The following is a 12,769-nucleotide window of genomic DNA, read 5'->3' as shown; positions in this document are numbered from 1 at the left end:
TCGGTGTTTTTCCCCACCGTCCACTTAGTCCCTATAATTAAATACCGTTAAATGCCGTTACGTCTGTGTGACGTCATTTGGGATAGAGAAAATCCGCTCATATTGAATTGAAATGCACTTTTTCGTTTCATCAGTCATCTGTGAAGTTATCGTTACTTTAAAATGAATAAATTATACAATTATTAATAATACTTTGTTTGGATTTTCATACTTTGTATGGAAAGCGCATTGTGGCTTGGCTGCGAGCGCGTGAGCGCACAGTGGTGTACGCCCAGCGCTCAAGCGCTCGCAGCCAAGCCTGTGAGAGCGAGAGACGTGCATGGATCACTTACGCCCCTCTGGCTCCATGCCCTCGAAATATTGTTTTATAATTAACAATAATAATTATTATATTTTATTAATAATAAATAATATATATTGCCAGGGGGTCTGCAGATGGAAATTAGCCTAATGGCTATAATCTAACATATTTACATTTGTGAAAATGTTCATTAATATGTATTGTCCCTTTTTGTTTTTCAAATAAAAAAATAAAAAATATATAAATAAAGAATTTTTATTTCAATCACTATTGTTAACAGTGTTAATAATATTTATTATTCTCTTCTCTTTTTTTCAGTATTGCCGTCTGATTATTGTAAGTGATAAATCTAGCAGTCATCCTGATTAGTCAAACATCATTGCCGAAATTGAATGGATTTTAATTCACTACCTCATTATCTCATATTCAGACATGTTTCTACTTTCTCTCCCCTTTCCTTGTGTGTCAACAGCAGCTATCTACACCCCAAAGGCTCTTTTAAGAGCCCTACAAAGAGCGACTTTGTATTTTGTAAGTATTTTTTGAATGCCTACCAGATACAATCTATTATCATTTCTAATTAAAAATGTTCACAATGATCATTAATGAATAAACAACCCATGTCAATTCATACAGTTGAATGCTGTATGCAGTGCCTGACTACTAATGTGTTTTTGTTTTTGTTTTTTTTCTCCACTTTGTTTATGTTTCATCAGCAGCACCCCAACTCTCAACGACTGTCAACCCAACGACTCTTTTGCCACTAAGCATCTTTGGCTTTTTTTCTTGTGAGTATTTTTTTTTGACTGAGTGTCAGACACTTTCTTAGTATTTGTATTAAGATCATCAAACAGATACATCATGCAGCAATAATAATTTGTCTTAAGGATTTAAATAACTTGTTTTTTTTAATTATATTATTATATTTTTCTTTTTACAGACCGCTTCTTGTTTTGGGCTCATATTGGCGAAAGAGTAAGTATTATACAATTTTATATACATATTCATTTTTTTTTTTCATTCAATCAATATTTAGGTTTAAAGTCATTTAACAATAAATCATATTGATGGTCATTTTATCTTATTTACTGATTTTTACACTTCAAATATTTGCAATAGGCTTGCCACGATATAATACCGGTTATGAGGAACAAAATCGACAGAGATGGGAGCAAGTAATGCATGTTAAAGTCAAAACAAAAGTCCTTACTATCAAGTCGCAAGTCCTAGTGCACAAAAAAGGCAGTCCCTGCTAAGGGTCAAGTCAGAGTACCCAGTTTGCAGGCACTTCCGAGCTTGTGTTTATTTATATTATTTAATGTGCTTATTTTGCTTGCGCTTTTGCAAATAAAAGGTTTGTTGTATTCTTCATACATACTAAATAAGTATCTTTATACAAATACAATAATGTATATTGTGGGAAATACACTTGTCCCTTCATTTTATGTCTAAACGTCTGGAAACTTGACCAATGTCTTCAATATTGGGATATAACAAAGTTAAATTTAATTATAATCGTCACACAACTTTATCCGTAAACTTGTTTTATTAAACTGTATTGTCAGCACCCTACATTAAAAATTAATTCAGGCTTCTGTTTGTCATTAAAAATAATGGAGACCGATAAAAAAAATTTTTTTATAAGTGATTTCGTATACTTTTGCTCCATCTAATGGACAAATGAGTACTATGGACTTCATCTCTTTAGAACGGCTAAAAGTTTGTAATTATAATTATTATAAATGAATAAAACCAAGCAAGTTTCTTAGAATGTACTTGTTCTCCAGTTGTAAAAAGTTGAGATTAATAAAATATATTAAATATAAAAAATGTTTATAAAAGATGATTGACAGCTTGTTTAACCTAATCTTTTGGATATATATCAGGTACAGTGCATGTTTTTTCTCTAAAAAAGACAAACAAAGGAAAAAGGTTTGACATTGTACTAAAAATTATTTTTATCTTTCTCTTATTTTTGTTTTTCAGGAGCAGATAAACAAATAATTATAAACAACAATTCACACTTTACAACATAAATATAATACTAACAATAACACACATACCACAATGTCTTATTGGACTAAAAGGAGAAAGACTTTGGCTACTGTACAAGAGATAGAAAGAGAGATTTTAGATGAATACAAAACACAAACTGAAAACACTGAGGAATCTGTTCATGGTCACAAATGTCAAGACTCTGAAAGTAGAGATCGCACATCTTCTTGTACTATAGTTTCCTCTCCTTTGTCCCCACATGAGAACTCATGTGATCTGGAAAAAAACACAGAGGCTGATTTCTTCTGTGATTCTGACAATCTCTCTGATCCTGGTAGTATCCAATCAAATGAATCTGATAGCAGTAGCAACAATTCACTTAATCAGTTGCAAAGTAAACTGCAAACATGGGCAGCATCTTTTTTCATCCCTCTAGTAGCTCTAACAGCACTATTGGCAATCCTAAGATCAGAATTTCCTGGTTTGCCCAAGGATGCAAGGACTCTTCTTGGTACACAGACAAAGGTACCAGTAGTAAAGATTTGCAATGGTGAATATTACCATTTTGGACTGGTAAATGGCTTGCAAAACATATTAGGTAGGATCTCCAATATTTCTGAAAATTTAAAAACTCTTGCTTTGCAGTTTAATATTGATGGCATTCCCCTGTTTAAAAGCTCCAGAACACAATTTTGGCCAATTCTTGCAACAGTTGACTGTGATCAAACACGATCTCCATTTGTAATTGGTTTGTTCTGTGGCAATAGTAAACCGAGCTCACTCTGGGAGTATTTGAAAGATTTTATTGCAGAATTAAAAGTGGTTTTGCAAGAAGGTATTGTAAAGAATGGTACTCATTTTAAAGTTGTTGTCTCCTCCTTTATTTGCGACGCCCCTGCACGAGCTTTCATCAAAAATGTCAAGTCTCACAATGGCTATTTTGGTTGTGACAAATGTTCCCAGACTGGAGTATGGTCTAATAAAATGACATATCCTGAAACGGATGCTCCACTGCGTACTGACATGGATTATGAAATGATGACAAATGAAGAACACCATTTGAAAAATAGTTTAAGCCCTTTACACGAACTAGTAAAAATGGTAACCCAATTCCCATTAGACTACATGCACACATGCTGTCTTGGAGTGATGAGGAGATTAATTCAAATGTGGATGAAAGGGAAAAAGCTTAGAACAAGGTTGTCATCACAGCGTATAGCAGAGATTTCTGACAGACTTGTTGCTCTCCGTTCTTTTATGCCTCAAGAGTTTGCCAGGAAACCTCGTTCTTTGACAGATGTGGATAGATGGAAGGCCACAGAGTTCCGCCAGTTCATGATATACACTGGTCCCGTTGTTTTAAAAGGATGTGTTGAATCCGCAATTTATGACAACTTTCTTCTCTTTTCTGTTGGCATGTTTCTGCTGCTTAGTCCCGGCCTCTCTGATTCAATGATTGAATTTGCTAAAAAGGCTCTGTTGTCATTTGTAACACATTACATCAGATTGTATGGCACAGACGAAGTAGTTTTCAATGTCCACCAGGTTATCCATCTTGCAGACGAGTATAAAGCATTCGGCCCTCTTGATAATATAGCGGCATTTCCATATGAGAATTACCTGGGTGAATTGAAACGTTTGATTAGAAAACCAGATTGTCCTTTACAGCAGGTTGTCAAAAGACTTTCAGAAATGCTTCCAAAAGAATCTCATCAATCTAATAGAGATCTACATCTGTCATCAAGTTCAAAAGAGCTAAAAAAGGTGCATTTCTCAGATTGTGTTTTGTCACCCAAACAAGGAGACAATTGTATCAAAATCGACACAGACATAGCCATAGTTAAGGACATAATCAAACAGAATGAAAGCGTTCATATAGTGTGTCAGAGGTTCCAAAAAACAGAATCATTTTACACTTATCCATGCGACTCCTCTGCACTTGGATGTTATAGAGTCTCTGTCTTGCAAGAAAAGACTGAAATAGTACCTTTGTCCAGTGTAAAACACAAGTACGTACTTCTTCCTGAAAATGAGAATAGGTTTTTTGCAATACCCCTTCTCCATTGCAGATAGTGTTTGTTCAGCAGACTGAGCACAGATAGTGTCGGGCTTTTGGAAATTATTTTAAATTTAAATAAACATAAAATATTGAAAAAGTGGAAATAAATTGTTCAAAATATATAGGACCATATCCTATAGGGTTTGTTAACCTGAAAATGAAAATTCTATCATCATTTACTCACTCTCATGTTGCTCCAAACCCATACGACTTTTGTTCACTAATATAACACATATTAATATATTTTTTTAATGAAATCTGAGAGATTTGGGTAACTCCACTCACAGTCCAGATAACCAAATCTTTCTAGATCCAAAAATGTCATAACATAGATTACACCTCTCAATTCAATGTGTGTTTGTAAAAGTAACTTCAAACACAGAACAATCCTCATTGGTGGGTTACGCACAAATACAAGCACTTGCGTGTATGCAATGCACTGTACATGTGTTTTAATCAATGTCTATTATGGCTAAATTAAATCTGTCCATCATATATAGTAATTGTGTATTTTCAGAAGACTTAAAACTTAAAATTAATTCATTAATTAATTTGATTCATATTGATTCGTTTTTAATATTACGATGACATTTTTGGATCTAGAAAGTTTTGGTTATCTGTACTGTCATTGGAGTGACCAAAATCTCTCAGATTTCATTAAAAAATATCTAAATATGTGTTTCTAAGATGAAAGTGAGTAAATTATGACAGAATTTTCATTTTCGGGTAAACTAACCCTTTGAAAGTTTTTTGAAGTGACATTGTGAATACTTAATTTACTACACCCACTCTTTCTGTTATTTTCACTGCATACAAATAAATACATTGCATTACATACAAATTAATTAATTCATGCCTGACTCTTACTTCACTGTGATTGGTATGGGTAAGGGAGCTGAACACGCAGCAACCCAGAACTAATCACAGCTGGGGTCAACATTTCTCAAATTTCTCATCTTTCCCAGACAATAATGGATAAAGTGAACCAGTGTTATGCAGTGATAGAATTTCCTGACAAAAGCACAGATGTTGTCCCAGACAATTGGCTATTTGAACAAAAGTGCTACTGGCCAAAATACAATCAAGCAAAATTAAAGGTGGCAGTAAAGAGAAAAGAGCCTGTAAAAGATGGATGGAAACTATTTGAGCCTGTTCGATTGCTCAAAAAGTGTGGTAAGAATGTTTTTCTTTTTTTATAGTATTTATTTATATTATTTTTATTACCTCAATGCACTGATAACTATACATGCTTTACTCAATCTTATATATTATTTATATATATATATATTAGAAACACTAGAAAAAGCACAGAAGATGCTTAAAAAGTATGTGGACTGTGATATCCATACGTCGGAAATAACTTCTGACGAAGAGAGCCATAATGAAAGACTAAAAAGGAAGAAAAGGTAATTTAAGGTTTAATGATAATAAATATCAAATATTTGTATAGGTGTTGTCGGTAACGCTTTAGATTACAGCCCGGAAAGTACTGCGTAATTACGACAAATTTATAGCGTAATTTATAGGTCCACTATAATTACGAAAGTTACACTGTAAAATCGCTTTAATTACGCAGTACTTTCCGGGCTGTAACCTAAAGCGTTACAGTGTTGTCTTATTGAGAAGTAATTTAATGTTTCACTTTACAGGCCTAATCCACGCTTCCTAAACTTCATAGAGAATGATTCTGACCAGGATGATAATGCACCAAAAAAATCACGGCTCGCAGCTGCCCCCTTAATTGATATACCAGGTATTATGGAAGTCTAATTAAACTGTTTTTGAAGTTAAGTTATGTTTTGCTGTTAATTTAACTTGATCATAATTATTTCAGAAAGTCACATGAACTTTGAGACCAGTCCAGTTGTCTCAAGCCTCAATTCACTTGGTATGTGTTTCAATGTTATTCTTTAAAAAAATATTTTGCCTCTTTTACTGTACATTGTATCACAGCTGTTATAATTGCACTTCCAGATCCACAAATCCTGTATCCTTTTAGAAATTTCTAGATCGGTTGTGGGCCCTGTGTCTCACCTGGTTGCCCGTTGACAGCAATATTACTCTGAAACATTGCTGAAAAGTTACTCATTGCCCTGTGTATCATAACATTTAGTGTCTTTTGCTCATATTTATTTCAGAAAGACACATGAACCCCATCTCTAGTCCGACTACATCAGACATCACTTCAGCTGGTATATATTTCTGAAATGTAGTCTATAAACATAGGTTGTCTTGTCAGTTTAACGCATGCATTTTATGTCTATAAATAAACTGCACATTTTTCTCAGAAAATCCACACAGAGTACACTACGGCGGACACCAGGGATCACACCAAAACGCAAACAACGAAGCACACCTGGACACACACTACGGCGGACGCCAGGGATCACACCAAAACACAAACAACGGAGGACACCTGGACACACACTACGGCGGACACCAGGGATCATCATCACACCAAAACACAAACAACGGAGGACACCTGGACACATACTACGGCGGACACCAGGGATCATCATCACACCAAAACACAAACAACGGAGGACACCTGGACACATACTACGGCGGACACCAGGGATCATCATCACACCAAAACACAAACAACGGAGGACACCTGGACACACACTACGGCGGACACCAGGGATCATCATCACACCAAAACACAAACAACGGAGGACACCTGGACACATACTACGGCGGACACCAGGGATCATCATCACACCAAAACACAAACAACGGAGGACACCTGGACACACACTACGGCGGACACCAGGGATCACACCAAAACACAAACAACGGAGGACACCTGGACACACACTATGGCACACACCAAGACGCAAACCACGGAGCACACCAGGGATCACACTACAGAGCACACCGGGGCACACTGACTGAACTGGTCAATGGTAATGATCAAAGCTATTTTTTCTATTTTGAAACCAGTTATTTGAAACTTTATATTTGACCATGAAGTTTCCTAAGGGGAAAAACATCTAGACTGTACCTTTATGTTGATTTTATGTCCTTTCTTAATTTTGGAAGACATTATTCTTTTAGGTGGGACTTACAGGCTAAAAGTACTTATTCATTATAATGTTGACATCCATCCTAACTTTTCCTGCTGGTATTTACTGTTAATGTCACTTTTTTTTAAAGAGAGATACATAAACCACAACTCCAGTCCGACTGTCTCAGACATCTTTTCAGGTGATTCTTCAAACTGCTAACCTCTTTAAGACTAATTGTTTTACTACAGGTGAGTTTTAAGTGTATGAAAAAAAACTGTTGTGTTGTTTTCTTCAGAAAATCCAAATAGAGCACAACAAACACAGAATGAACATACCAACGGTAATAAATCAAAAACAAAAATTCCATTCCAATTTAAACAGTAGGCCTAAACCTGTTCTGCTGATGGTGGTTATTAATGAACTAGTAGAGTTTCTCTCTCTTAATACAAATAAAGTATTAATATATGTATTTACTTACTTTATTTGTAGAGTTGTCTCCTTTCAAGAGGAATGTGTTAAAAGTTCTCCTGAAAATTAAGGCAGAGCTGAAAGAGCAGAGGGCAATGATCCAAAAATTACAGGGAGTCCCTCTTCCTCAACCAGAAATAGGATGCAGCTTGGGTTTACCTTTACAGTCTCTTGAAGATTTTGATGCTTTGGAGAGGTTGGAAGAGACAGAAAAAAACAGATTGGTATATCTTGTAATGCAATTACACTTAACAGGCTGTTTGGGAAAATATGGAATTTGATTTAATGTCCAGGTCTTTAAAAAAGAAAACAAAGATTATTGAAAAATATTTGTTTCCAGACGATTGCCCTATTTAGTTTTCATAAAAACAGAAACCATTAGAGATGACTGTACTATGTACCAAACATAATGCTGAAAATAATGCTGTAGAAACATTTAAACTGATATGGTTACTGTAGACTTTGTCAGTTTGAACGAGTCATTCTCTGTTGATCTCTCACTTATAGAACTTCACTGGATGTTTTAATTTGTTGGCACCAATCTGAGTAAATTGTAAAGACACTTGTCTATAAAAATCCCAGGAAATCCCCAGAAACATAAATACTCAAACCAGCATTTGACACCGGAAGCAATCATTTATGTTTGCAACCACACACACACATACACACACACACACACACACACACACACACACACACACACACACACACACACACACACACACACACACACACACGAGTCCAGTCTGTGGATGGAAATACTTTGATGAGAGATTCACAGAGAATGGTAAAAAAATGTCCATGTAACATGTATCTCTCAGATAAAGTCTATTTAAGATTATAGGTTAATAGAATTTTGTTTTTGTTTTTTGTGTGTGCATTTAGTTGGGAATTAATGTGAACACTGATCTCTTTTTTTTATTAGATTTACCAGCTGTCACTTCTGGGTGGTCATAAACTGGAAGACACAGTAAGGAAAATGTTGAGCCACATTTTGACAAACAAACTGGCTTCATCCTTTAACTGGGCAGGACGTGGACAAAAGATGAGCTTCGAGACCTCAAATCTCTCGAAGATAATGTTCCGTAAGTAATAGACTAACTAATACTAAAAGAGCTTTTCACACTATCTTTGTTTAACAGTTTTGCCAAATCATTTAGGAAAGTCCCCTGCAGTCAATAATTTTATCTCTTAAAACTCATCTTTGATCACCAAAAAGAAAAGGCAAAAGTCAAAGCCCTACTCTGCATGCAAGTTAAAAAAAAATTCCATAATGTTTCAGGTGCATTGAGAAGTACAGCACAAGGTAAAGAGGCATCCAAGGCAGACTTTTCTGAGGCAGTCAAAAAATGGTTGCGTTACGCTCCAGACAGAGATGGTGGCAGTGGCAGACGATCATCTGTTATTTAATTGTTCATTTTTTTGTCAATCTAAATTAATTACAGTTATTATTATATAGTATGTAGTATTGTTATAGTTTAGATAATTTATGTATCTAATATCTGTAATAACTAATCTGATGTTTCTCAATTGTTACAATACTGATAAATTGTGCATACTTTGAGTTGGTAAATTAATTATAAGTAAATACATATGTTTATTGAAATTATATTAAAAATATTATATGTAATAACACTCTTGGCTTTTTACTGAAATATTTAAGGTTTTAAAAAAAACTGAATTTAACCCAGGCTGTTTCAGTGAGAAAAGGTCTAAAGGGTAAATAATCAACTAAATGAGGTAGGCTACAAATATAATGTTGCATTGCTTGTAGTTATAATAATTGTTTGAACTATTATGCTAACAGGATATTGTGGTCAACAATATATTATTTTATTATTCATTTTATTTATCTAGGTCTATTTTGAGGTATTTGCCAGCAATGAGACTAACACCATACAGCCACTATTCGTTCCACTTAAAGGTATTTATGCAGGTATGTATCTATACTTATTTACTTATTAATGCTGAATTTTACAGAAATCTCATTTTAACCCACTACCTATTATACATGCATTGCAGCAAATATAAATAACGACAAAAACAATAGCTAGCTAACTGTTACTTTGTGAAAAAAAAACTTTTCAACCGTTTTTAACTGACCGTTTTTTCTTTGTGAGGAAAAACTGTCTTTGTACTTTGCAGGATTTATAGGTTGATTAGATCTCGAAAGATCATCACTCACTTGAACAGTGGATTTGGATTTCAGCCGTGCAGGTTGGAGGAATAGACGAGATGGTGGAAAGACAACTGAAGGAGCGTAGAAAGCGCATCATAGGAAGCATAGGAAATCGAACTTGAGGTAGGCTATTCAAAACAAAATACACGCTGATTGGTCGTTCTTAAATGAGCGCGGGCTGAATGAATGAACCAATGACACTTATATCTATTTTTTTTTTTTTTCTCCAGCTGAATGTGATCTCCACATCAAGACATCAGATGCTGACCTGTAACTACAGATGTAGCCTAACTGTACACCACACCAATCTCTCTGCTTTTGCAGATGGCTGATTACTATCATGTTAAGGTATTATAATAGCAAAACTGAGCACCTGTTTTTTTATGGAATTGTAAACTTTTTTCTCTTTTTGTCTTCCACAACACAAGTTACACCTTTTTGGACAAATGTAGCATATATAGATTGCTTGGAATACAAACAAAGAATAAAGAATAGAGAACTAAGGCTTTTCTGTCAGTCCAAATCCAATTTTTTTTTTTGCATGTCCGATTGAAATGCGAAAAGGTTTAGCAAGTGTGAACTGCAAAACAATTATTAATGTTTAAATCACATTAAATACGATTTTTACAAATCCGTTTGTGGTTTAATCCTACTCGAATCGCATTTCTCAAAATCTTCTGAGCCTGACTGATCTGGCATGCAAGGTTACGGAAATCCCAAAAATGCACAAAGGATTAGTTCACTTTAAAAAAAAACTTTTGCTGATAATGTACTCACCCCGATGTCATCCAAGATGTCCATGTCTTTCTTTCTTCAGTCGAAAATAAATTAAGTTTTTTGATGAAAACATTTCTCCATATAATGGACGTCACTGGGGTCCAAACGGTTCAAGGTCCAAATGACAGTGTCAGTGCCGCTTCAACGGGCTTTAAACGACACCAGACGATGAATTATCTAGCAAAACTGTGAGCTCATTTAAAAAATAAATAAAAAAGTTTAAGTTTTAAGCACAAATGCTCGCCTTGCTCTGTTCGGTGATGCGTGTTCGTGACGTCACGTAATACGCAATTACGTTGAAAAGGTCAATTACGTTTTAAAAGTTTTTTTTAAAAGTGAAGTCATTAACGCTACGTGCTACTTAAAGTCGCTGTCCATTTTGCGAAGTGCTGAAATATAATCGTATCCATGAACGTGAACGGTTAACCTAATAATCGTCATCAGATGTGGATTAGCAATCAAGACAAGTGTATATAAAGCACTACATGGTCAGGTATCTCTTGCAAAAGAGGTTTTAAATCTCAATGAGATTATCTGGTTAAATAAAGGTAAAAAACCCCAAAAAAAACATGATTTATGATTACTCCAGAGCACTCGTAGATCTATGCTGATTTACGATGATTTTGCGAAACAGACCCTAATATTAAAGGTTTAGTACACTTTCAAATCCAAAATTCCTGACCATTTACTCACCCCCATGTCATCCAAGATATCCGTGTCTTTCTTTCAAGGTTTTTGAGGAAACATTCCAGGATTTCTCACCATATAATGGACTTAAGGCTAACAACCATTCAAATGTTCAAAGAACGTTCAAATGTCAGTCTCAATGCAGCTTAAAAAGTCTCTACATCCCAGTCGAGAACGATCGGTCATTTTCTAAAAAAATATATATATTATAAATATTTTTTTAGAAGACCATGCATGGTGATAAGTAGCCTAGTTGTACATAGAAATGCAGATTTGTAAACTCTGGCAAATGTTATACCACTGGACCATTGAAGTACGCCACACACGTACAATAGTTGGATCTAAGTATTTATTCACGTGAAATTTCTCGGCACTAACAACACATATTAGATCATTAAACGACAAATTAAACCCAATGCAGGCTACTATATTTAAATCGATTGCTGGACACCGTAATGTTATTTAACACATATAGGCCTATCTACAAATTCCACTGTCAACGGTTTTGCTATAATAATACTTCATGTAATTAATACTGTATGTAATTATATCAAAGGGAGATAGACAACTGAATATTAAGGGATGCAAACTATTAACATTTAAGTGAAATTTTCTTTGAGTTAAGTTTATTTGTCATATAACGTATATTGTTGAATTGCATTTGGTTGAGGCTGCCTGAAGAATGTGGAATGTCCGTGTATTTTGAGTGTAAATGTTTTTTTTTCTATTACTCTTATAGGGTTTGTATACAGAAGATTAAAAAAAATGTATTTTGTAAATGTATCTTTTGTATAAATAATAAAGGAATGTTAACAGAATGTGATGTGTGTTTAATAAATTATTACCTATAGGCCTACAGACTAATTTATTAAATAAGTGATAGATTTTTTTTTTAACAAGTAGAAAATGTGTTAATTGTAGCTATAGCTATAACGTAATTTACACTATTGAAATCAACATTCTTTTAACGTTAGGTAAGCAAACCAACTAGATCGATTTTATGTTGATTCTATAACGTCATTTCAACAACTTGAAAACAACATCGTTTCAACGTTAGAAAAGCAAACCAATTGCGTTGATTTTCCGTTAGTTTTGAATGGCATGTTTGACGTTGATTCAACGTTAATTCGATGAGCAAAGTGATGCCGGATCAACGTCGGAGATCAACGTTGTTTCGATGTCACGAGAAACGTCGTTTCCATGTTGATTCGATGTCAGTTTGCTATCTGGGACGCCCATCGACAGCGCGCGCGCTATTCAAACGCAGATTATCTGAAGCAACACATGCAAACCAG

General features: G+C 34.7%; 2 protein-coding genes and 1 long non-coding RNA gene across 3 annotated transcripts in view; all 3 read left to right on the top strand.

Moving 5' to 3' along the window:
• The window catches only part of LOC307004386 (uncharacterized protein), a 51,471-nt gene that overhangs the window by 35,862 nt on the left and 2,840 nt on the right, over positions 1–12,769 (top strand). The window lies entirely within an intron of this gene.
• Positions 735–9,369, top strand: LOC307004546 (uncharacterized protein). The gene is made up of 14 exons (XM_079623864.1): positions 735–832; positions 1,018–1,089; positions 1,242–1,276; positions 5,321–5,528; positions 5,647–5,761; positions 6,005–6,108; positions 6,190–6,243; positions 6,494–6,547; positions 6,644–7,261; positions 7,512–7,562; positions 7,659–7,703; positions 7,853–8,055; positions 8,757–8,916; positions 9,114–9,369. The coding sequence occupies exons 4-14, from the start codon at positions 5,327–5,329 to the stop codon at positions 9,239–9,241; spliced, it is 1,734 nt and encodes a 577-aa protein (XP_079479990.1). The 5' UTR covers positions 735–832; positions 1,018–1,089; positions 1,242–1,276; positions 5,321–5,326; the 3' UTR covers positions 9,242–9,369.
• On the top strand, positions 9,550–10,928 carry LOC307004348. The gene is made up of 3 exons (XR_013799010.1): positions 9,550–9,767; positions 9,977–10,133; positions 10,241–10,928. It is a non-coding gene; the product is annotated as an uncharacterized lncRNA (long non-coding RNA).

This window comes from Phoxinus phoxinus (genome assembly GCF_949152265.1).
Source record: "Phoxinus phoxinus genome assembly, chromosome: 9".
Lineage (NCBI taxonomy): Eukaryota > Metazoa > Chordata > Actinopteri > Cypriniformes > Leuciscidae > Phoxinus > Phoxinus phoxinus.
This window is presented reverse-complemented; position numbering and strand designations above follow the sequence as displayed.

Coding starts and splice junctions, on each gene's coding strand:
- LOC307004546 (XM_079623864.1), top strand. CDS start 5,327: ATGGATAAAGTGAACCAGTGTTATGCAGTGATAGAATTTCCTGACAAA. Junction 6,548..6,643: donor ATCAGACATCACTTCAGCTG/GTATATATTTCT, acceptor CATTTTTCTCAG/AAAATCCACACAGAGTACAC. Junction 7,704..7,852: donor ACAGAATGAACATACCAACG/GTAATAAATCAA, acceptor CTTTATTTGTAG/AGTTGTCTCCTTTCAAGAGG.